This window comes from Silurus meridionalis, chromosome 29 (genome assembly GCF_014805685.1).
Source record: "Silurus meridionalis isolate SWU-2019-XX chromosome 29, ASM1480568v1, whole genome shotgun sequence".
Classification (NCBI taxonomy): Eukaryota; Metazoa; Chordata; class Actinopteri; order Siluriformes; family Siluridae; genus Silurus; species Silurus meridionalis.
In genome coordinates this window covers 11,521,158-11,547,541 of record NC_060912.1, presented here as the reverse complement: position 1 = coordinate 11,547,541, position 26,384 = coordinate 11,521,158, and the positions used below count along the sequence as shown (strand labels likewise).

At 39.5% G+C, this 26,384-nt stretch overlaps 2 protein-coding genes across 3 annotated transcripts in view; one reads left to right on the top strand and one right to left on the bottom strand.

Annotated features, from left to right (window-relative positions):
• Positions 1 to 6,237: 6,237 nt before the first annotated feature.
• On the top strand, positions 6,238 to 8,661 carry LOC124381844 (nuclear transcription factor Y subunit alpha-like). Its single transcript, XM_046843716.1, has 4 exons — positions 6,238 to 6,492; positions 7,317 to 7,480; positions 7,589 to 7,642; positions 8,446 to 8,661. The coding sequence occupies exons 1-4, from the start codon at positions 6,423 to 6,425 to the stop codon at positions 8,659 to 8,661; spliced, it is 504 nt and encodes a 167-aa protein (XP_046699672.1). The 5' UTR covers positions 6,238 to 6,422.
• Positions 8,662 to 18,625: 9,964 nt separating this feature from the next.
• Positions 18,626 to 26,384, bottom strand: part of si:dkey-81h8.1 (uncharacterized protein LOC100034657 homolog) — an 8,908-nt gene continuing 1,149 nt past the window's right edge. The window contains exons 2-9 of one of the 2 annotated variants that reach the window (XM_046843772.1): positions 25,159 to 25,298; positions 24,913 to 25,029; positions 23,818 to 23,874; positions 23,544 to 23,681; positions 21,136 to 21,186; positions 20,596 to 20,709; positions 19,968 to 20,045; positions 18,626 to 19,092 (exon numbers count right to left, since the gene is read on the bottom strand). In XM_046843772.1, the coding sequence (XP_046699728.1) occupies positions 18,967 to 19,092; positions 19,968 to 20,045; positions 20,596 to 20,709; positions 21,136 to 21,186; positions 23,544 to 23,681; positions 23,818 to 23,874; positions 24,913 to 25,029; positions 25,159 to 25,254 (777 nt within the window). In that variant the 5' untranslated portion in view covers positions 25,255 to 25,298 and the 3' untranslated portion in view covers positions 18,626 to 18,966. The remainder of the gene's footprint in view (positions 19,093 to 19,967; positions 20,046 to 20,595; positions 20,710 to 21,135; positions 21,187 to 23,543; positions 23,682 to 23,817; positions 23,875 to 24,912; positions 25,030 to 25,158; positions 25,299 to 26,384) is intronic. The other variant, XM_046843773.1, reaches the window with a different exon arrangement.

Sequence of the window (26,384 nt, the reverse complement as noted above, 5' to 3'; positions counted from 1 at the left end):
CGGCAGCTAGACGCCCCGGGCTGCGTTTCGCTATATGTGCTGTGAGATAATGGCTTCTGCACCACGTTAAATGTCCAGCGAGAAGCGATATGGCCGCCAGCCACTGTCTCTGTGTGTTTTATTAGCGATTTACCCATGAGTTCATGCGTCCGCTACGCCTTCGTGTTTCATTATGTCATTTCTGACAGTCATATTGAGCAGCAGGAGCTTCGCTAATGAGATCCAGCACTCTCTAAACGCTAAAGACATTATAAAAGGAGACCTCTGATTTGCTGGTGTGCAACATATCTGAGCGTAAACATCCATCTCATCACCATATATTACATTTTCTCTGATTTATTTCAATTTCTTGATTTCAATGTTGTACGATTCTCTGCATGTGCTCGTGTTTTTGCATTTAGTCCTGTGTCTTGTTACCCCACTGTGTGCACCTGTACTGTTACATTGTTAATTACTTTATTTTTTACCCTTTCCAATGCATTTCATTTTCTGTTTTATGTCCCATGATTGTATACAGAGTCTATAGATTATGCTCGCTCTATTTTAGTGAATACTTTATATGACTAAAGGTTTGTGCACCTTCAGACCATCAAACCTATATGCCCTTGTTAGGCGTCCCAGTCCACATTTACTCCCCTATGTTTACTCAGTTTAATTAAATTTTATTTGTATAGCACATTTAGCAATGGACATAAAGATAAAATAATATTAAAAGAATGTATAAATTTGTTATTTATAATTGTACGTTTATTCATATTGAGCGAGCAAGTGGCTGCCTGTGGCAAGGAAAAACTCCATGAGAAACAAACCTTGAGAGGAACCAGACTCCTCATCTGGGTGTCACCAAATGTCCATCATTGTGAAGGTGTGCAGGGGACTAAATGCAACTTGTGTTCCTGAGACATTGTAGCGTAGTCGATATTAATCATAGTCCAAATCCATCATCAAAGTTCTTGAGTTGCTCAGTACCTTCATGAATCTTTAGGCTGCTGAGGTGAAACCATCCAGAGGCAGGGCGTCAGAATGATTCAGGCAGATATTATAAGAGATATTATACCCCTTCACTCTTTAGGGAAAAGTTTACTCTACAGTTTGGTGGTGTGACTTTGAGGATTAGTGATATTCATCTACAAATAAAGAATAAGTGAAATTAGGCTCTGATGCTGAAGTAAGGAGTTTACAGTTCGAGTTTATCTTAAAGGTGTTTAGCAGGGTTGAGTGTTAGTCCTTCACAACAATAAAAATGAAGTGTGAAATACAAATGGAACTTGTGATTTAATGGCGTCCACACAACTTATATACAATTTTGTGCTTCAAAGTTTGTGGAAAAGAACCATATACTGTATGGATGTGATCGGCAGGGGGTGCACATACTTTTGTGCATATTTGCTTCAAAAATGTTGGAAAAGTTACAGCTGATGATGAACTCTCTTTCCATAAATGTAACATAAACACATTATTCCTTCTGGAAAACTTATACCATGTTCAGTTGTAATGCTAAAGAGTTGTTGCTATAAAAACGATAATGTGGTAGAACGTGAAGTCTGTATTAACATACGCCTGCACTCGATTGGTTTATGTTTCATGCTGGAGTTGTATTAGGGTCAATTAGCACCTGTGTGTGTGTGTGTGTGTGTGTGTGTGTGTGTGTGTGTGTGTGTGTGTGTGTGTAAAGAGGATGCGGACGTAACAGACGCGTGTGTAAAGAGCACGCGAAAGTAACAGACTCGCGTGTAAAGAGGGCACGGACGTAACAGATGCGTGTGTAAAGAGGACGCGGACGTAACAGACGCGTGTGTAAAGAGGACGCGGACGTAACAGACGTGTGTGTAAAAAGCACGCGGACGTAACAGATGCGCGTGTAAAGAGGACACGAACGTAAAAGACGCATATGTAAAGAGGACGCGGGCGTAAAAGACGCGTGTGTAAATAGGACGAGACGTAACAGACGCGCGTGTAAAGAGGACACGAACGTAAAAAAGACGCGCGTGTAAAGAGGACACGAACGTAAAAAAGACGCGTGTGTAAAGAGGATGCGAACGTAAAAAAAACCCGTGTGTAAATAGGACGCAGACTTAACAGACGCGCGTGTAAAGTGGACGCGGACGTAACAGACATGTGTGTAAAGAGGACGCGGACGTGACAGACACGTGTGTAAAGAGGACGCGGACGTAACAGACGCGTGTGTAAAAAGGACGCGGACGAAACAGACGCGTGTGTAAAAAACACGTGGACGTAACAGACGCGTGTGTAAAGAGGACGCGGACGTAACAGACGCGTGTGTAAAAAACACGCGGACGTAACAGACGCGTGTGTAAAAAACACGTGGACGTAACAGACGCGTGTGTAAAGACGAGCGGACGTGACATACGCGTGTGTAAAGAGCACGCGGATGTAACCGACGCGTGTGTAAAGAGGACGCGGACATAACAGACGCGTGTGTAAAGAGACGTAACAGACGCGTGTGTAAAGAGGACGCGGACGTAACAGACGCGTGTGTAAAGAGGACGCGGACGTAACAGACGCGTGTGTAAAGAGGACGCGGACGTAACAGACGCATGTGTAAAGAGACATAACAGTTTTACTCTACAGTGTAACAGACGCGTGTGTAAAGAGCACGCGGACATAACAGACGCGTGTGTAAAGAGACGTAACAGACGCGTGTGTAACAGACGCGTGTATAACAGACGCATGTGTAAAGAGGACGCGGACGTAACAGACGCGTGTGTAAAGAGGACGCGGACTTAACAGACGCGTGTGTAAAGAGGACGCGGACATAACAGACGCGTGTGTAAAGAGGACGCGGACGTAACAGACACGTGTGTTTGCATTTGGACAGATTGAAACGCCGGTGTTGAAATGTTTTAAAACAAATCTGGCGTGGAGGTAAAGTAAGTGTTTAGGAGTTCAAGTTTTGTTTAGGTTTCCTCATGCTCACGTGACACGCTGTCATCTGCAGGATTCATCACGTTTCGAGGCTCTCTGGAGTTAAACTTTAAAACGATTTCCGCCGTTTTTTATTTGCACTTAAAACGCAAAAAAACATCTACTCGATATTCTGCGCGTGTGTGAGACAATTAAGCCACACACAAACCTATTATAGCTCTGTGTGTGTGTGTGTGTGTGTGTGTGTGTGTGTGTGTGTGTGTGTGTGTGTGTGTGTGTAAAACGCTTTGGGTAAACAGATCAATGGCTCAGCCTGGTCTTATTTCTGACAGATTTGTTTTCTCTTGCCTCTAATTGGACAAGGCAGTGCTGCTGTCTCTGTTTCTCCTCACACACCTTACACACACACACACAGACCGACACACACCTGCCTACTGCTTCAGTTCTCGCATCCCAATGATGGAGGAACACAACTTTCACCAGGAGACTACAGAACAGTGTTCTTTCACTCAAGCATACACACACACACACACACACACACACACACACACACACACACACACACACACACACACACACACAGTTCCACCTGAACAGTAATAAATAAATAAGGAGCTCCTGTCAAACACAGCAATGAAGACAAACCTGACATGTGTGCCGTGTGTGTGTGTGTGTGTGTGTGTGTGTGTGTGTGTGTGTGTGTGTGTGTGTGTGTGACCCTGTCTTGCTTTACACTCCCACACACACTTGTACCTTGTCTGTCAGCGCTGCAGTGACTGAAATGACAGGAAACGTCTCCTGGGAAATGAATCCAAATCAGAGTGAGATTGAGTTTTTTTATTGAAAAAATAGATTGTTAAAAGTTTGTGATTAATGAAGAGGCGGAGCAAAGCTGGACAGAGGCGGGGCTAAAGTGGTCCATGGTCGAAAATGGAAAAAAAAAGTATTTACTTTAATACAGACATTAATTTTGGTTAGATTTTTTTCCCACCTGTATTCTTTTTTATTATTATTTTTCCTTTATTTTTTATTCTATTTTTACTTTTTAATGTATAACACAAGATTGTGATTTTTTAAAATTCTTTTTTTTATTATTTTCCAATTTATTAGATTTTTTTATTTTTATTAAAGCACATTTAGATTCTGGATGAAATAATCATTCCTAATAATGTATTATATATTTATTGTATCTTTCTAAACAAAGAAAGAAAGAAAGAAAGAAAGAAAGAAAGAAAGAAAGAAAGAAAGAAAGAAAGAAAGAAAAAAAGAAAGAAAGACAGAGGGATATTATAAGCTGCACTGCCTCTACTGTCAAATCAGCTGTATTACATTATTTTGGAAAAAGAGGGTCATTGGGTTTGCGAGAGAGAGAGAGAGAGAGAGAGAGAGAGAGAGAGAGAGAGAGAGAGGAAAAAGTTTTGGTCACTCAGTATCATGGCATTAAATCACAAACTCTTGATTTAAATCAGATTGGTGTTTTAACTGACTTTGGCTCTCTGCTGGATCTTCACATGGACTTTGGTGGCTTTGTGTAGTGGCTTTGACACTTGTTTGTTGAGGTTGTTGGTTTGACTCTAGCTGTTTGGTCCTTCTGCTTGGTGATCTGGTGGGAAAATGTAGGTAATATTTGGGGTTTGAGATCAGTGACCTTGGTGTTAGTGCTAATTAGAGTTTGTAGAAAGAAGAAGAAGAAGAAGAAGAAGAAGAAGAAGAAGTAGTAGTAATACATGAAAAGTATTGAGAAGGTACTTCAGGTAGTCTTTATAAGCCAAATTAAAAAAAGAAATGGTTAAAAATGAACCATGTACAACCAAAACACTTTTCATAGTGGTGTCACAGGTCCTGGCAGCATGGACATGTTCACCAGACTCCTCCAGTCCACTTATTCTACACACTGTACGATTTCATTCACACCTGTAGCACTCAGATGAGATCTTGAGACTTGACTGCTGTTTGAACCAACATTCTCCTGCCTGAGTTAAGTTTTCTCAAAGTGACACTTCCTGGTACTGAGAAACATACAGGAAGTAACCAGCTCCTGTTCCACTAAACATTCATCACACTTTGAGCCATTTTTAAAGACAAAACTCCAATGAGCAGCAGCAGTAAAGGTTCTGCAACATTGTGGGTTTTGGTGCATGAGATCCCTGGTTCAAGTCTCTGCTTTTTAACATGTGCTTTATATAAGGATTGAATAAATAAGGGTGAAAAGGTCTATAAGCGCAGGTTCCTGTATGAGATCCTGTGGTTCCTGTATGAGATCGTGTTTAAACTTCGCCTCTGGGTTGAGAAGTTAGTGTTTCAAACCACGGCGGGGGGGTGTAAAATCTGGGCATCTGCCCCCGCCCCCTACCATTTATTTTATTATTACACAAAGCCTTATTCTGCTGAGTCGTGTTAGCGCCATTTGAAGCAGGATAGCAGGTACTCGTGAGTGGGATTTATGAGTCCACAGATTTGGTGAATTCTAAGGATTTGGAGAGTGCCCTCTAGTGGAATTTTATGGCAAAAGCAAGCAGAATCCCAAGAGACTCAAGGGACCTGTGAGAATCCTGTGAGTGATTCAGAGGAACATGAATCTGTAAACGGATTTGGATTTCTCACCTCGTCTATTTTTCTTCTTTCCATTTTTTTAGTGTTGATTTTAGTTAATTTTATATTTACCATTTTTCTTTGTTTAATTAATGCACATTTAAGTAAATATATAGAAGCACTGATAAAAGAAGTTTTATAAATAAAAGGTTTAGAAATTATAATGATGTTTTCGTCTGAAAGATGGAATAAAGGATACCACGTTGACTCCAATATAAATTATGCAAATATACCTGACTGTACATACAGTTAAAATTGGAATCTGTGTAGTTAAGTGGCACACACACCTTTGAGTAAAGATCTAACCCGTCCATTCATAAACATTTTCTCATATCAGTCACCTCTGTCTTAGTCATTAGAGATCTAAACCTACTTCCAGATTATGTAACGGCGTCTCTACTTCAGTAGCTCTGACTATAATGACTAGAGCTGAATCACTACAGTATTTGGTATTTAACCCTCATGTTTCTGTAAGAACACACCCTGGGAAGTGAAGCAGGTATTCTAAGGTGCAGCAGGTTTTTGACGTACGCGTATGCAGATGAAATCACAACCACAATTTATATATCGAGGATCAAACAAATTCACCGTCGCAGCATGCCATGAATCAGACTCACCACACATCGCTCCAGCATCCAGCAGCTCGAGGCTTTGTGCAATTTCTAACCACACCTGGCTCTGTAGTGGACCTTCTGATAAGACAAATAACCTCCTGCATGATTAATTACCCTGCGTTTTTTTTATTCGATCGCACTCTTATAAAGTCCATAAGCGATCACTTCATATCTCTCTGCTTCAGTCTGACCCTGAGCAGCACTCCTGAACTTCCACTGCTGAGATTCCTCCACACTACCCTGTGGGATTATCCTCCTCTTCCTCCTTCTCATCATCATCATCATCATCATCATCATTATTACTATTATTATTATTATTCACGGTTCTGCATGATGGAGGTCTCCATGAAGTGCTGGGTTATATGGACTCTCTGCATCGCTGTGATCTTAAAAACCTCGGGTAAGAAATAAGAACCAAAATATCCAATAATATAATTACTATTTCTAAATTTGTTAATTTATACATTCAAAAAATATTTTCATGCAATTTTTTTTCATGCAAAAAAATTGTCAATCGATTTTCTTTTTATTAGAACCTGTAACATACTTTTTCATAAATAAAATATAATTTATGGTAAAATATAATAATAATAATAAAATATTTGTACTCTTATAAATAGTAATAATATTATAAACTTAATTATGAACTAAGGGGCCATAAAGGTCCAGACTCTCTTTTAAAAATCGTATATTTTGTTCTATTAAAATGTTGTTATTAATAGAATTGTATTTATTTATTTATGATTTTTTTTTTATTCGCTTGTTTTTTATTTAGCTTATTATGTTTGTCTTATATTATACATATAAATCCTACAATCTCATGTTTCCGGGAGTGTGCTGGGTGTAAAAGTCGGGTTTTGTAATATCTAATCTAATCTAATCTAATCTAATATAATTATAATATAATATCCACTAGGACCCATATATCAAATATTTAATAAATAAAAGTTACAATTATCTTTATTCAGATGAGCTACAGATGTTTTTTGCAGCTGTGTTGATGACCCTGCCTCCTTATTAACGTTAGACGAGCAGCAAGTTTGTAAAACTGACAAAGCCGTGTATTCATAATAAATGTTAAAGTCATAAACATGCCAGCCAATATGTTAATAAAATAAAAGTAGGATTTCCAGAGATATCCATCCTGATTTCCTGAAACCACCACACAATTCCTGAGAACATTTACTCAGTCCAGAAGATAATCCACCCTGTTCAATCCTGCAGCCTCTGCTGGAGGTGAAAGCTTGGAGAGAGCTGAGGCGATGTCTGCTGAGGATACCTTCAATTATAACTTCAGCTTCGAGATCATGAACCGCATCTACAACAATTCTCTCCAGGACCCACAGTCTGAGGACTATAAGAACATGTACAAAGAAGTCAGCAGTGCAGTGAGTCTTCATTTCATCTTCACTTTTAGTGCTGTTTACACGGACCACCTGAATATATCATACTTTCAAATGTTACACATAACCTCAATTCTTTATTGGTTCCTTCAGTTCTACTCTGTGTATAGCTGCTCCAGCTGCCCTACATTTGTGGGTTATCAAGGTGTACGAGCCATGAGTTTCAGGTAGGATGTATTATTTTGTGCAGTAAAGAAAAAAAGTTCATTAATTACAATCTTCACCTCATATTATTGTTTTTAATTTTTCCATTTAATGCAAGGTCATTTGTATTGTTTTTTCATTTACATTGGTTAAGGTATTAAACATTGGATCTGATGGTCATGAGTTCAAATCCCAGCCATATCAATATGGGCCCCTGAGAATGGCCCTTAACCCCATAGCTGCCCAGTTGTATGAATGAGATTAATGTAGGTTGCTCTGGATAATAGCATATTCCAAATGCCATAAATGTCAGCAAAAAAAGTAGCTTCACAGAAATAAATCTATTACAACTATAATTTTGCAATCCATAATTAGTCCCTATTAGTGTTATTCCCTTTTGGGTTATCCAGCGGCAACAGTGGCAAGAAAAGAACTTCCTGAGATGCTTTAAGGAAGAAACATTGAGAGGAACCAGACTTAAAAAGGAACCCATCCTCATCTGGTGATTTTTTTTCTGTTAACAGGAAAGGATCAGTGATCGCAAACAGCATCATTGTGTTTAAAGGGCCTCTGAACAATCCTACTTTAATAAAAAGTGTTTTTCAGAATGCTTTGAAAAACAACAAATTATTAAATGGCCTTCAAATCAACAATGAAAGTTTGAAAGGTAAGCACACGCCTGCACACACACACACACACACACACACACACACACACACACACACACACACACACACACACACACACACACATCAATCGTTCAGAAAATGTCACAGTGTGAAATGCTAATGTTGATTTCTCCACAGACTCATATGCAGAAATTACAACACCATCACCAACAACCACTACCACGACAACAACCACAACAGCACCAATTACAACAACTACAAAACCACCACAACAGCAACAACTACCACACCATCCACAACACCAACCACAACACAAACCACCACACCATCCACAACACCAACCACAACACCAACTACCACAACAACTACAACACCAACCACAACACCAACTAACACACCAACCACAACACCAACCACCACACTAACCACAACTAAAACCACAACAAAACCACAACACTAACCACAACACCAACCACAACACTAACCACAACAGAAAACACAACACCAACCACCACACCCACCACAACAAAACCACAAAAGAAACCACAAGACCAACCACCACACCCACCACAACAAAACCACAAAAGAAACCACAACACCAACCACCACACCAACCACCACACCAACCACAACAAAAACCACAACAGAAACCACAACACCAACCACCACACTGACCACTGGCAAAATGTCCACAACCCAAAAAACCTCTACAACACCTGAAACGATAAGTAAACACATCTCTGCACCTCCAATTCTGCCCACAACCAAACCTCCAAAGCCCAATGTCTCAACCACCATCACCACACACTCCTCCAACACCACAATCCATCACTCAGTGAGCGGCCATGTGACCAACACCAACTTCTCCACCACCACCCCATCATCTGACCATGGTGAAGGAGTCCCTGGATGGGCCATTGCTTTACTCGTGCTGGCTGCCATCGCCATTCTGCTCCTCCTCATCATCATCATCATCCTGGTAAGATTTCTTTGAGCTAGCTTAGCTTTTGCACATCTGCAGCAGGAACGGAAACGAATCCCAAAATCCTCTTTAAGATTTCAGAGATCCACAGCTGTTTGTCCTGTTTTTTCCACAGCTGGTCAGATGGTGCTGTGTGGATAACGATGACGACATTCGCTCTCTGCCACCTCAGGAACACACTCCTTACATGAGAACCACCTTCAGAGAGCCGCTGTCTGTTCCAGCATACAGCCCTCACACACCGCAGAAGAACCTCTATCCTTTCGTAAGAGACACGTCTTATTCTCTCTGCTCTCAATCTGAACACTGAACTGATATTAAACCAAAAACTACATCAGACACCACAGTGACTCATTTTTCCTGAATACTTTTTTTGTTGTGTCTTCACCAGGAGGATCTAACTCAAAGCCCAAAACCCAAACGAACAGGGACGTATGTGGTGACACCAGAGAGATGATGAGGGAAATGAACGTTGAGACGCTGTAAAATAAGGTGAGGATATAATGTAGACTTTTCAAATTAGAACTTATGGGTTTTAGTATGGATTGTTTTCCTCTCAATAGCTTGAAGAAAACATGGATGCATGAAACAAACGGATAGCACCGGGAATCAATACAACATTCCAAAGCGGAACCAAACGTACCCATCACATGGTTACTTCTGTTGCCATGGGGACTGCAATTATAAAGGACAAACCAATCATTATTTTTAATGACTATTCCAAGCTTCATATTTTGCTTAATTTTTGTCCAGGAGCAGTTAAAATACTGCATTTTTAATTTTTATATAAAATTACTTTACCAGCCGTTGTGCTAATTGCTTTCTCATGCACTAACTAGCTTGGAGCTAGCATTGTGTTTTTATATGTTAGCAGAGATCACACAGATATATGGCTAGCTCTGAGGTAAATTACAGGTGAAAAAATCAAGGCATCACCTGCACACTGTATACATATGTGATTTATTAGAATTTTGAGAAAAATTCTGCAGGATAAAACCTGATTAGCGCTTGAGATAAACTGATTTGCAGCTATTTTGAGGATTATATCATGCGATTGCTGTGTTTGGTCGTCTGTTCCAGCTCTAGAGCCACTTCCTGTAAGAGCTGTCAGTCCTTGGCCCCCTTAAATCTGGTAAAAGTATTCTAACAGGATAAAAACTAAACCACCAGGAGTGTGTAGTGAAATTTCAGAGGCAGGACAAACACTGGAGCGAATATATTGGACATCTGGTGCATTAATAGTAGTTTGAATTGATCCTACGCTTCCTCCCTTTTCAACATCGAACAAAAGCATTAAGATGCTGATGAGTTTCTTTACATCTCAGCGAAATGTAAGACACTGTAGACAAACATTGACCTGAGTACCGCATTCGTCCACTTCTTTCAACTGGTTTTGTTCTACACCCGTCTGTTACTGTTATACAATCGTCCTGTAATGCGGACAATCGGGACGTGGGGGTGAGCGCCGTCACAGGGGATTAGTGAGAAGGAGTTTGATTCTTTACGTTCATGATAAATTGGTCCTTCAGCACGAGAGCAGCAGATCTGATTAAAAGTAATCACTGGGAGTGGCTCACATTTACACAGTGACTGAGGTACAGATGTAAACACTGTACGTCTGCATTCTGCAGCTTTAGAGGTGGGATCACTTCTAAAATGAGCAACTACTCCTATAAATATTAAATATATAGAGTTACTTTTACTAATCTCATTGATACAACTCTGGGTTAAGGGCCTTGTACAAGGGCCCCGCAGTGGTAGCATGATTCATCACTCATGAGGTCTCAGGGAGTTTTTTCCTTACCACTATCACCACTATCACCACCATCACCTCGGATTTCCTCAGTAGGTTAAAAATCATGAAAACTGCACCATATCCATGATCCAAGGATGTTTTAAATCTATTGAGGGTTAAGGGCCTTGGCGGTGTTGTGATTTAAACTTGTGAGTCCAATGCATTAAACACTAAGCTACCACCACCACCACCACCACCACCTTATTATATCACTCATAAAGACCATTACTAGAATTGATTTTATTTTAGAATCGACTCATTTTCAAATCACATGAGCTACAGGAAGTCCATGGCAACCATACACTTATTGATATATTTCCATTATTGTATAAATACCTCACATTTGGCCAGCACTCTCAGAGTGCAGAAGGGGTGGAGGAGAAACCTGGGGAAGAGCTTGTGTAATCAAATCCCAATCCAACATAAGATTTGATTGTATACATATTTAAGCATAATGTTATACAAGACTAATTTCTATCATATGGGGAAAATGCTGGATTAATAATCATGAGGGTGTTAGTTTAAATCCCAGGACTGCCAAGCTGCCCCTGCTGGACCCTCTGAACCAGGTCTTAACCCTCACCTACCCAGGGGTATCAATGAGATTATTGTAATTCTAACAAACCCCAAACACTGGGGATGAATTGTGTGTTTTGGTTATTAATTCCAGCTCACTGATCCCATTTCAGCATGTACAGCTTCCTACCTCATAACACACTACAGTATCTGATACAGAACATGTTACAGCTCCATTTCACTCCACACACACTTCACACAAGGCAGATATAAACGTCAGAGAGAACTACACCTCCATGTGACTGCACTGTAATCACAGAGACAGCATTTAACGTATCAAATGACTAACACATGATCTGTTACTGATTTTACAGATGAGAAGTTGTTCCTGGTGGATCTCGGTGGACCAAATGAAGATGTCAACACCACTTCGTCATGACGTCCGTTTCTCAAATAACGCGTCTGTCACGATCTCAGGAATATAAATAGATAGTTTATAGACTATGTATACATTTATATTTAAATATATTAAAGTATTATAACCAGTAATATGAAAATAAGAAAATATGGAAAATGGTGGAATATTTATTAAGCAGGTTGGGAAAGATTTGCAATTTTAATAATTCATCATTAGGGGTTTAAAAAAGGGGGGGGCGTATAAATAGCAGGATTTCATTTTTTTTTACTCATGACAAAAGTTATCATTTGAAAGAATGATTGTAAAATATAAATCTGTTTTATATTTTCTATGAATATTGTAATGGCTTGGGGAAATAAATAAACTCTGTTGAAATAAAAGTCTCTCTCTTGAAAGAAAGACATTTTATAGTAATGAGCTTTATTTATTTTTTTATTTACTTATATATCTATAAATTAATTAATCAGTTTATTTATTTAGCAAAATAGTGTTATGCACATAGTCCTAAATCCCCAATGTGAGGGTTTAAGAGAACTAAACATGGGGGTTAAAGAGGGTCAACACACTGGGAACGTGTGTGAGAACATTCCCGAGCCCAGCTGTGTGTAAGGAATGTTTAACAGCACTGTATATCAGGTGAAAGCGGATTAATGCCGTTTGGATTTGACATCCTGCATCACACCCTCGTGTGTTCTGACATCACAGCTGGCACTAATCTCAAACCCCTCCCTTATGTCCCAAGTGTTATTTGGGGACGTGAGTTTCTTGAAACGTTTTTGCAAAATGAGTTGCCATATAGAAAATTTCTACAATTCTATTTATATAGAATTATTATTATAATCACACAGAATCCTCAGTTATTTATATTGGGAAAAGAGATTGGGAAATAACTAATGTCATTAATGTATTGAGTATTTCTGTTTGTTATGAGATTATAATAAACCCAGCGTTAAAATCATTCAAAACGGCTTGATGTTAAACTGATCATTTTACTCAATTTCAGCATTTATTTCTAGAAAAACTAAATTTTATAGCCAATAAGAATCCCACAAGTGTGCAGTAAATCATAGAATAGCTTTAATTATATGTTTAATTATATTTATAGTTTATACTCTACTAATAAATGAAATATCAGCTCCAGTTGAACTATTCAACTAAATAGATATTTTCACTTTTCTGGTTTGAGTGAATGTGTCACTTTAATCATTTAGTAAAACATTATTGTGTGTTTAAACACTTGATTTTAGTCTAAATTTTATCTGCATTTTTTCCTCAAAAACACAGTGTGAATGTGCCTCTAAAAAAACTGCTAATTAAGACAGACTAATCATCGACATTCAAACATTTTGAACCAATTAAAACGCTGAATTCGAGTGAAGCGAGCGAAAGGGAGCGAATCGTAGCGCAGTGGCAGGTAAAAGCACATTCTCTGAATGAACAGTAATATCAACTTCTTTCCACACAGTTATGATGCACTTAGTGATAAGATTTGTTTACATTGTGCCCATAAAAGCCACGCAACGAGCTCCAACAATGAAAAGGAAAAAGGTGAAGGGTACAATGCTAGGCGTAACCAAACAACAGCCGAGTGTTGCCATGGTAACATCTCTCTTTAAACTTCAACTACAGCCAAACTCTTCCACATGGTGCAGATAAACATTAATCCTGTACGGGTTTGATAATGTGTTCATTCCAGCTTCTGCTCCGGGTTCAGGAACACATGTACTGTAGGTTCTGTAGGTACTGTAAGTACTGTAGGTACTGTCTCAATGGGCTTACACAGATAATACGGTAATAAAGAATAAATTATTTGAAGCTACAGTACTTACAGTACCTACAGTACCTGCAGTCTTAGTCGTAGCAGTTCCAGTATTGGTGTCTCTCTCAGTCCAGGAAAATATAAAGCCAAATTAAAAAGTCAAGTCCAAAATCTGTAAGAAATTGTGCTGTTTACAGGAAGAAAGAGATCATAGATAATAATAAGAAAAAAAAGGGAACACACAGAAGGAGAAAAAAGTGGAGGGGAGGAGAAAAAGATGATAACGATGATGAAGTCAACTAAAAAGAGAGAAAAAAAAACTAAAAAAGATGAAAATCAAGAAGAATAGACGATGAAAGAAATAGAAGATGAAGTAGCAGAAGTAGAAAAGAAAGAAGCAGACAAGATGAAGATGATGTTGGTGATGGTGATGGTGAAAATAATTAAGAAGGAGAAGAAAACAAAGAATAGATGATGAAGAAGAAAAAAGAAGAGGAAAGAATAATAAGAAAAATAGAGAAGATGAAAGAAATATAAGCAAGAAAAATTGAGAAAATGTAGAACAAGAAAAAGAAGAGGAAGAAGAAGAAGAGAAAGAAGAAGGTGGAAGGTGAATCCAGAACAGCACACACAGCTGTGGATTCATTGATGTGAACAATGATGATGATGATGATGATGAAGAAAATATTTAGAAAAGATAAAAGAATACATGAAGAAGAAGAAGAAGAAGAAGGCTAGTGAGACACACACACACACACACACACACACACACACACACACACACACACAGGCGTGAGGTGTGGATTGATGGATTGATGGAATGATGGATTGATGGAATGATGGAATGATAGAATAATGGAATGATGATGGAATGATGGATTGATGGAATTATGGAATTATGGATTGATGGATTGATGGAATGATGGAATTATGGATTGATGGATTGATGGAATGATGGATTGATGGAATGATGGAATGATGGAATGATGGAATGATGATGGAATGATAGAATGATGGAATGATAGAATGATAGAATGATGGAATGATGGATTGATGGATTGATGGAATGATGTATTGATGGAATGATGGAGTGATGGATTGAATGCTTGATGGACTGATGGAATGATGGATTGATGGAATGATGGATTGATGGATTGATGGAATGATGGAATGATAGAATGATGGATTGATGGAATGATGGATTGATGGATTGATGGAATGATGGAATGATGATGGAATGATGAAATGATTGAATGATGGAATGATGATGGAATGATGGAATGATGGATTGATGGAATGATGGAATGATGGATTGATGGATTGATGGAATGATGGAATGATGGATTGATGGGTTGATGTATTGATGGAATGATGGATTGATGGAATGATGGATTGATGGAATGATGGAATGATGGATTAATGGATTGATGGATTGATGTATTAATGGAATGATGGAGTGATGGATTAATGGATTGATGGAGCTGTAGATTACAGAGTGCTCTGGGTGAACTGCTACAGGATTTAGGGTTATGGTATAGGAACTGTATACACGATGCTGTAGCTCTGGATGGACAGATAGCAGTGTTTACTGTGCTCATTAATCAGGGTATGGAGAATGTGGTGTAAAGTCCACTCTGTACCTGCTGCTATGTTTAGCTGCGTTCGTGCGTCACAGCGTAATCGCTAAACGTTCATTTCTACATTATTAATCATCCGCGTTTCCCCTGGAACACTTCCAGCTGTGAAAAAAGGAATCGCTTTATGACACACTCACACACACCCTCAAATTTTTATTTCTAAATAAGCATTTACACAATACGCAGATATGCAGATCAGATCTTATTTTTCATTTCACACTTAAAACATTATAACAAGAACAAAAGAATGTAATGCATTAAATGGCATCATGAAATTATTATTATTATTGTTGTTGTTGTTGTTGTAGTGTTTCTTTACTACTACTACTGTAACTACTACTACTGCCAGTACTCCTACTCCTACTCCTAATACTGCCACTACTACTATCACCACTACTACTACTGCCACTACAACTACTACTGCCACTACTACCATTGCCACTATATGTAGTGGCAGTAGTAGTGGCAGAATGGCAGTGGCAGTAGTAGTGGCAGTAGTAGTGGCAGAATGGCAGTAGTATTGTGATAGTAGTAATAGTAATTTTAATAGTAGTAGTAGTTTTAGTATTTATGATAGTAGTGGTGGTAATATTAGTAGTAGCAGTAAAGCCAGCCAGCCAGCCAGCCAGCAAGATAGATAGATAGATAGATAGATAGATAGATAGATAGATAGATAGATAGATAGATAGATAGATAGATAGATAGATAGATAGATAGATAGATAGATTCTGCACTTCCCTCTGCTGCCATCTTGTGGAAGGAATAGAAACCCAGCACATTCCAGTAGGAGCAGAAAGAGAAAAGGAGTTTCTACATGGACTCCATGCATCACTACATGGCACCATGTCTTTACTTTAAAGTCTTCAAAGCATTTTAGCAGGACATGTCCAACTGGAAGAGACACATTCACTCATTTATTACTGCTGTTCTTAAACACATTACAGTTTCCTGTAGGCTCTGTTTTGGGTGGTTACTAGCATGTAATAAGCAGCAGTAATAGCTACCTAGCATCAGGTGATTATATGAGCTAGTGAGCTAGTTAAGTGCAGTAATACAGGCTAATGGAAACGAATGTATTGATGAGGGTTGAACAGGGTTGCGCAGGGAAAAAGGACATTTTGAAACCAGTGTGAGCTCGTTTTGAACCCCTTGCCGTTAGTTATAATGGAGCAGTGGAGTGTTGTGTGATGTGCGCTCTCTGTAAAACCTGTATGGTGATAGTGTGAGTGCTGCACAATGAGGAATTTCAGTGTCATTACCAGTTCGAACATTATGTTCGTGTCCCGTCTGCTCAGGCGATTACAACATGGGTGAAGAAACGCCTCGAAACAGCGAGGATGTTTGTTGTGCATCACTCCACTGCTCCATTATAACTAACTCTAGTGCCCAAGAACTCCTACCCGGGGGTGGCGCCATGTTTTGTGCTACCAGGAGAGTTCTGTTACAGCTGTATTTTGCCCGTGGGAGCTGCATGTTCCTGATTCAGCTCCTGATTAATATGCAGAGGAAAAAACATTCCACCATTAGCCAGATCGGATCACTGCTGATGCTTGTAGTGGAGCAGGTGAACAATTTACAGCAAGCAGATATAACATTAAATTATGAAACCAGCAGATGTGGAACATGTAGTGCGTCTGTATGGGGCACTGAGGGACACGTCCATGACCCTGACATGTTTATCGTTTTTATATCTATCTAAATAAATAAGAAACATGGATACAGAGTTTGGCCCATGTATCTATTTATTTACATTTATATGTCGTTTGTATCAAACAACGAAACCAAGATGAACATTACTGAATAAAAACAGGAAGTGGAAAAAAAAATCATATCAGCACATCAGTCCTACAGCGTGTTCTTCACCTTCATGCCGTTCTGCTGAATCCAACTGGATCTACCCATCAGAATTATTCATAAAGGATGCTTATGGTGCGACATTGACGTGTACATCAACTGTATATGTGTACATGAGGTTTTTCAGTGTTTGAGTGAAAGTTCAAGACTTCAATCTTTCTTTCACTTCAACTTCTGGAGGAAAGTCAGAATTAAGGGACGATTGATTTGGTCCATCTGTTTCACTTAGAAAGAAACTTGTATTAAACCAAAAGAAGACGCAGGACAGAGGACATGGAAGGACGCACTGCTGGACACGTGGTCACGTGGCGGTTTTGAGATATTATTTTTTTGGCTCGTTGAAGCGACTCCAGAAAACTACAGCCATGACGTCTGCACAGCGATCCTGAAGATCTAACATCTAATTACCTGTAGCATTTACACAACAGTTTACGCATTTCAGAAATATACTTTTTATACGTTCCAGCATTCAGCATACGATAAATAAATAACTCCAGCCTTAGGTGTTGATCAAGATCATGTTTAGTGAGGGATGTGGGAAGCGTGAGATGTGAGGGATATGATGGAGATGATGGATATGATAAAGGTGAGGGATATGATGGAGGTGAGGGATATGATGGAGGTGAGGGATATGAGGGATATGATGGAGATCATGGATATGATAAAGGTGAGGGATATGATGGAGGTGAGGGATATGGGATGAAAGAGATGTGATACATCAGACATTACATCATGGAAAATATCAGGTCCCAGATTTTGGTCATTGTTTATCTGGAGATCCCTGTTTTAAAAAGAAGTGTGCTAGAAAGTGCTCAAAGTGGGACACGGTTCTAGTGCAGGTGATAAAATGGAACAAAATGGAGTAAAAATAAAAACTTCAGGTGCCTGCACATTTAATAACAAAATGACAAATTAGGCCAAAAGGTGTGTAAAATACGGCATGTGGTGTCCAGCTTCCCTACTGTACTGAGAATCACACTGTGTGAGTTGTGCGGTTACAGGAAAACAATCATCTCCACAGCAGTGATGAGGAAAATGATTCACCCTGAATGTGATTATTTTTTGATAACTGCATGTGGAAAGTGTTATTACACGTGACACAAAGTAGTTTTGATCCATTTTCGGTTATGTGGAATGTCCAGAAAACAAAGAAAACCAGTTTGTTCCGGTTATCACTTACACAGTTTCCTGACCACACCCCCTTTTTCACTTCAAGGGGGGGCCTGCATTTACTAAAACCTCTGACACTGGAGACTTCTTCCATCAGGAGTTGTTACTATAGAAACAATAACGGATCGAAATTATTTCGGAATATTACCCTTTCAGCAGGAACTCATTGTCTGAACTGCAATTACAGGAAAGCAAAACCTTTCGACCAATCAGATTCAAGGATTCATCAGCGTCATGGTGGTTCATCTATTTCAAGATGTTTGAGGGGAAATAAACTGGATTCAATATTTAATTCACTGATCATAATTTCGTAACGTTCGGTTAGAGCTACGAGGCTAACGCAAATGCTCACGTTTTATTTTTGGCCTCCATTTCATCAACCCTTGTTTCTGATTGGTGGAAAATCCAGCAGGAGTTTTACTGAGATTTGTTCCGAGAGCAGAAACCCACCAGCCTGACTGTCTAACTGGAAAAAAAAAAAACAATCAAAATATTCTGCTTGAAGAAACCATTCAAACGATTAATGCTCCTGTTTGTGATGAGAACCTTGGTCACATGACGCCTGACTCAGACCTCCGCTATAGAGTCGATTGGCTCCACCTGGGGTTCAGTGGGAGGAGTGGAAGCTTCTGTCAGCTGGGTTTCAGGTGCATGTGCTGCCTCAGGGACCATCACCTCCTCCACCACCTCCACCTGCATCAAACACATCATCATCACCATCATCATCATAATCAGCGGCAGATTCAGGCACGGGTAAAATGGGCAGCCGCCCAGAGCGGCACGGGGCGTTCATGAAAAGACAAAAAAAAGCAAAAGACAAGCAGATAAATCCAGAATATTAACATAAATGCATTTACACGTTAAGCGTCCAGCCAGGACACCATTTAAGCTGGAACTGAGATGCTAGTGCTAGTTCTAATGTTCTGTACTATCTTCATTTTCATGCTAACACTATCCAATGTCCTAATCTTAACCCCAGTCTGCTAGTTTAAGCCCAATATGCGCTATTATTAGTTCTAGTGTAATAAAATGCTAATTTTGGGTCCTAGCATCAACCTGATTTGCATAATGTTTGCAGAATGTCCCATTCATGGTACAAACATGTGAATATATTTATTTTAATATTATTCTCAAAGTACCAAAATTAATCAGAATATGCTAATCCTAATCCTCATCCTAATCCTGACTGGAAAATTTCCCTCAGTCGGTCAGCAAATGATAATTTTACTCATTATGTGCTAATTACGAGATAAACACCGGTTTATTATCAGCTTTAGGGAACTGATATTAGCTAATCCTGCTCTGACAGTGCTAATCTTTGTCCTTATATGATTGTTCATGCTAATCTTCACGTTTTTGTGCCGTTTAAAGACACTTTATTGAGTAAAAATGTACACAGCAACAAAAACAGTAGTTTTTTTTTTTTAACTGAGTAACACATTTGATGTAACAGCTGCCAATTTTCTGAGTACCGTAAAGATTGTAATCCCAGGAGTTTGTATGTTTTTTAGAGCTTGGTGGTGATGTTGTGGAGTTGATTGCTAAAACGATTCATGATGTTCCTGTACCTGAGCAGGTGCGACCTCCGGGTGAGGCAGGACTGGGCGAGCTGGTGGACCCTCAATATGCTGAACCACACCGGGAAGCTGGAGAGCAACAAGAGACAGAACCTTAATCCTTATAACAAACACAAACATTTAAACATCAGGTTTCAAAGGTTTCTGATACCAACATTTTATATTAAAAATTATTTAATTTTTTATAGTTATATAAGCGATTGTACGGCAGTGTGTGTGAAAATGCTTCATGAATCAAATTTACATAGTTATAATAATTATTATTATTATTAGGGGGCCAAACACTTAACTATAAGACCCTGGTAGAAATTTGACCTTCTTCTGTTTTGTTCACACTGATTGTGGAGGGTCTGTGAAACATTTTGACTAAATTTGGACAAAATGCTGACAAAGTTCTTTTGTGACAATCGGGCCAAACTTGGGTTTAACGTAGACTAAACTCATATTCATAACTTGAAATTCATTTGTCGAAAATAGAAAAGATAACTCTAGATTTCCTGGAATGAGACGAGTTCTATGAACTGGATGGTGATTGGACCCCAAAAATCGACTTCTGTTGACTATTCTAGAAATCCTGATATAAACTGTTGCATTTGAGTGATTTTCAAACCGCACTCACATGCAGGCCTCCTTTAGTCAGGACACTGAGTCCAAACAGAACGGTGACGATGCACACGATCAGCTCGACCACCAGGAACAGCACCAAGGTAGTCAAAAAGCCGTCAATCAAGAGCTAAACTCCGCCCACAGTCACAGAGACATAAAAGGTTCAGGGGTCAGTACTGCGTGTCACAGCGTATACACAAAATATACACTAATGTCATTAACACAAGTTTTCACATCCTATATTCGTGTTTTGTTTTGCTTTTTTTTAACTGTATAGCATTAAAATATAATTCAAAACACTGTCCAAAGTGCAAAAAACTAACAGCAAATTATAACAATTAAAGATGGGGTGAAGCAAAAATAAATAAAAAATGAAACATGATACAAACGAGGTGCCAAAGGTTTGCGAGGAGCACTGAAGCAACTCAACAGTAAACCGTACTGAAGTCCTGACCCTGAATATACTGTGATGTGAATTTAATGTGCACATTTGCTGGACTGAAGCAACCTCATGCATTACAGACCCTCAAGCACAAGAGCGTGGGTTACTTACTTTACAGGTTCTTTCGATCATATTAGAGCATTTCTTGAAACAATATTGTTGCTTTGGGAAAGCAGGACACAAGAAACAGAATCTGGGTTTTAATTTAACAAATAAAAGACAACAACATATTTTACTTTCAAGACTAAACTCTGATTTCATTCAAAATCTGAGAGTTCAATACATTTAAACTGTTACAGTTTTTTATTTTTTTCATTTATGGACAAACTACAAAAAACCTGTACCAAGTGCAAACAATTTTCCAATCTGCTTTCATTGAGGACTAAGTGTGATTCGGATCAAACACATGGACATCAGGCTGAATTCAGATCTTTAAGGGGTTTCTGGACACCTGAGGAATTTGTTCATACGTTTTGTCACTTCGCATTTTTTCACGTAACCCCGTGGGGAATCGCGGCACTGGAATTGCACTGGGAACGGAAGCTTGTGCTGTCAGTTCATTTCCTTTTATACATGAACGTGGATCATGCACATGTGGAGAAGATGTAGAATATGTAGAACATGTACAATATGGAGGTCACATTTTTTTACCCCTTTGTATAAAAACACAGAGTCTTTTGTGGACTTTGAGACACGTGTGTGGACCTTCTGTTTATATGCGACAAACAAAACACAAGAATTTTGAAAAGTGAGTTCTGTAGATTCTTTTTTTGGTCACCACCAGAGGAACTTGTGTGAGATGGAGAGCAGGAAAGAAGATGTGATGAGACTCCCTCAACCCCATAGACATAGATGGAGGTAAAAGTTTAATGGTTTGGGGTTGTTTTGGAGCAGGGAAGATTCTGGAAATTGAAAGTGAACCAACATGGCTTCCATTTCATCAACACGATGCAGTTCTGTTTGGAGTTCAGCTCATTGGAACCGAATTCACCGTCTGAGTTCTGTAAGTGTTATTAAGAGAGCAAACACTGGTCTGGACTGATATCTATCATGGAACGTCCTGGCCAGTCACTGCACCTCAATCCTACTGAACTGCTCTGTGATGAAGAAGGAATCACCAACTAAATCCACTAAATCTCCAAGGAAATCTTTATATCATTACTGAGTTTGTTGCACAGAAACAGAAAGGACCTGCATGTGTCTCTCAAAAACCATAAAACACTCTGTGTCTCGACACTTTTCACAGCCACTGTACATAATGCTTACAAATGTATTTTTAACAAACGATGTTTGCAAGACCACATGAAAAAAGAAGAGTAAAACGTGAACATGCAACAAAAACGTAACAGCTGGTTAAAAAAAGAAACACGTTAAAGAAAATGTATTCAGTTCAATAATATTGTAAAAAAAAGAAGAATATATCTGAGCCTAAACTACACACCTGCAGATACACTTTGGCCCTTAGCACCGTTTCCTCAGAGTAGAAATGATAGTGATTGGATTGGAATCGGATTTGGTCAGATTTAAGATGATCAGAGTGAAACCTGCGCCAAATCATTAGAAACAACTCCCACTAGTAGTTCCGCATCTGCTGCCTGGGAGCAACGTTTCATCACCACTGGCCTCGTTTTTAGTCCAAAAAGGGCTCAGTTCCAAAACCTTTTGTTGAATAGAAATATCGCCCCCTCTGGGACTGAGATCTGTCAGCTCTGAATACACATCACAGTCAGCTCTGAATACATGGTTCTACAACTGTGTGACTGTCATTTTATTTGTTAATTGAAGATTTTTAAAATATTGCTTTTCTACTTGTTACTTTTTTCCCGTTTTTTTTTTTACCAGCTCACAGTTTATAAAGCATGAAAATGAAAAGACAACCTGCATAACCTCACACGTGTGTAAAGGCTTACGAAAAGAAAAGAAATAAATAAAATCATTCTCAACAACTAAACTCAATAAAATATGGTCTTATTACAACAAATTGGTTTTGCACTTTGGTACAGTCCTTTGAAAAAAAATCAGCAGTTCAATTATTATTATTATTATTATTATTATTATTATTATTATTATTATAAAAAAAACTGTAACAGGGAATTACAGAGCTCACTTCCTACTTTGACTCCAATCTTTTTACAATCTTGACTTCATTACATTAAAACAAGTCTCGAATTCCAACTCGTCGATTCGGCACAAATCTCTGCGTCTCACACGAAACAACATGCATTTTTTAATGTCTAGTGTCTCCTTTAATAGATGTAGTGAACAATGTTTGGAAATCGAGACTATGTACAATAAAACTGACGAGTTTTGGGTTAATAATAATAACAATAAGCCTAAACTCATGCATAAGCGCCTGCCTGCGACGTTCCCATGGTGACATTCCTGTTACACAGAAACTGCCAGCTCTGTTATTTACTCATGCGGATTAGAAATGCATCCCAGGCCTGTTAGTCAGTGTGTGTGTGTGTGTGTGTGTGTGTGTGTGTGTGTGTGTGTGTGTTTGTGTGTGTGTGTGTTACCACAGCGTAGATCTCCAGTCTCCGGCAGTGTTCGCAGTGATATGAGTCCTGTCTGTAGGGCAGGTGGCGGGACAGGAGGCCCAGAGCAGCCGTGGTGAATGCAGCACTCACAAGGTGAACTGCCAGGGTCGCCTTTACCTGCACACACACACACACACACACACACACAATTGGGAAAATATATAATATTGCACTATACATTCCCGGTAAACAAACGCAATTAAATGTTTTTTGACACTGGACCAGGATCACGAACATCATGAGACTCACTCACCCAGAAAAGAGAAGGAAACCTTCCAGCATGGATCAGGATCGAACCCGAGGCGAGAATCTACAAAGGCAGGAGTTTTAAAGCTTATTACAGAAAATAAAGGAATAATAATTCATATTGAATGGATGCTCTGTGATCAAATTTGCCATTATCTCCATTCAGATATCAGCTAGTAATCTGATACGCCAAATGTATATCTTTATATGGGGTTCATCTTCAACAAAGAAAACTATAGCATCATTATAACTGAGTTGTGACTATCTAGAACACCAAAGCTGCATCCACCGCCTTTTAATCGTATCCCCACCCACCAGAAACCCCTTCCTCTATCATACCTCAGCTATAAACCAACCAGATATGGTGAAGACCATCACGGACTTGAAGCCAGACAGCATTATGTAACATTTGAAGTGCTGATCATGAATGCTGTAAGAATCACACACTGAGAAATGTGCTTTCTGCCCTCTTCTACATCCACAAGCCCACCAAAGCCCCTGACCGGAGGAGAGGAACTGAACTCACCTCTGCTCCAGCATTTCCACTGCACATATCTGACCAAGTCATTAGCATTATCTTTTATAGAGTCCCTTGTCCTGATGTTTATCCCGTTGCTTTAAGTTTCACCTCTGGTACTCAAAGATTTCATCAGCAACGTCTAAAAACATTTCCTGCCCATTTTCCTCCATGGTTCCCTTGAAAGTCCTCTACAGCAAGCAACCACAAAACCACTCGAGCCTGTTTCCACATGCCATCAGAAGACTGTAGAGGGACAGCGGTGGGTTTGTGTCTGTCAGACTCAACAACTAGGGTGCTTTGTAATGAGCGTCTGGGATTCTGTTATAGGAAATTGTTCTGGTCGTGTTGTAATCAAAGCATGTGCCCTCTACAGGCTTGTCTTTGTATATGTATTGCTTTGTGTAATGTCTATACACACACCCAGAACTCAACAACTGAGCCAAAAGCTCTATTCTCCACAGAATTCAATAAAAATATATCACATGTACTGTATGTGCCTTATGCCATTACATTCGCTCATATGTACACACATACAGGCACACACACACACACACACACACACACACACACACACACACACACCTGTACGACGATCACCACCACTACGATGAGGTCGGGGGTGAAGTGAACCTCATAGTAGATCTGAAGCACAGAGATGCTCAGGCACAGACACAAAACTGCGATGATGATCTGAATCGACTGCAATACAGGAAAAATCATTTAGAGCCATAAAACAGCTTTTTATAGTGTGTGTGTGTGTGTGTGTGTGTGTGTGTGTGTGTGTGTGTGTGTGTGTGTGTGTGTGTTCTACTGAATGAAGGCTCTCACCCCTAAAGCTTTCGGTTCCATCTTCTGGAAGGTCTTCACCTGTCTGGTGGTCAGGTTGGCTGCAGGTTGGGGCGGCGCTTGATATTCAGTCCCCATGGTGTTATTACTGATTTACTGATTCTGAGTGGTGCAGCCAGGGTCTGAGGAGAACAACCACTAATAAACATAGACCAAGAGAGGAGAGGAGAGGACACGCCCACTCTCATATTCACTTATACACTCAAGAACACGCCCACTCTCATTCACTTATACACTCAAGGACATGCCCACTCTCATATTCACTTATACATGCAAGAACACGCCCACTCTAATATTCACTAATAAACTCAAGGACACGCCCACTCTCATATTCACTAATACACTGTAGGACACGCCCACTCTCATATCCACTTATACACTCAAGGACACGCCCACTCTCATTCGCTTATACACTCAAGGGCACGCCCACTCATTCAATTATACACTCAAGGACACGCCCACTCTAATATTCAAGGACACATTCAAGGACACGCCCACTCTCATTCACTTATACACTCAAGGACACGCCCACTCTAATATTCACTAATACATTCAAGGATACGCCCACTCTCATATCCACTTACAAACTTAAGGACACGCCCCTATTCTTTTTTTAACTTATGAAAAGTTACAATTACTTAGATTTTTACATATGACTGAAGACACGCCCACTCTGATTTATTTTTTGTACATTAACTCAAAGACACGCCCACATTTTAGCCTCCATTCCTCCAGACTCAAGGACAGAAGATAGAAAGTCGCTCAGGAGGAAAAAAGAAGCCTTTAGAGCGCGTGAGACCGCAGATACACACTGCACACACACTGCACACACACACTGCTCACACACTGCACACATACACTGCTCACACACACTGCACACACACACACACACACACACACACACACACACACACACACACACACACTGCACTGGATTCTGTAGGTATTTATAGCCGCTGAACGAAGTGAAAGGGACACGCAAGCAGGCGTTATAACGCTTTATGACGGGAGCGGGAGGTCCTGCGTGTTTCTCATCTCTCTCTCTCTCTCTCTCCTCTCTCTCTCTCTTTCTCATCATCATCTCTCTCTCTCTCTCATCAACTCTCTCTCTCATTTCTCTCTCTCTCTCTCTCATTTCTCTTTCTCTCTCTCATCTTTTCTCTCTCTCTCATTATCTCTCTCTCATCTCTCTCTCTCATCTCTCTCTC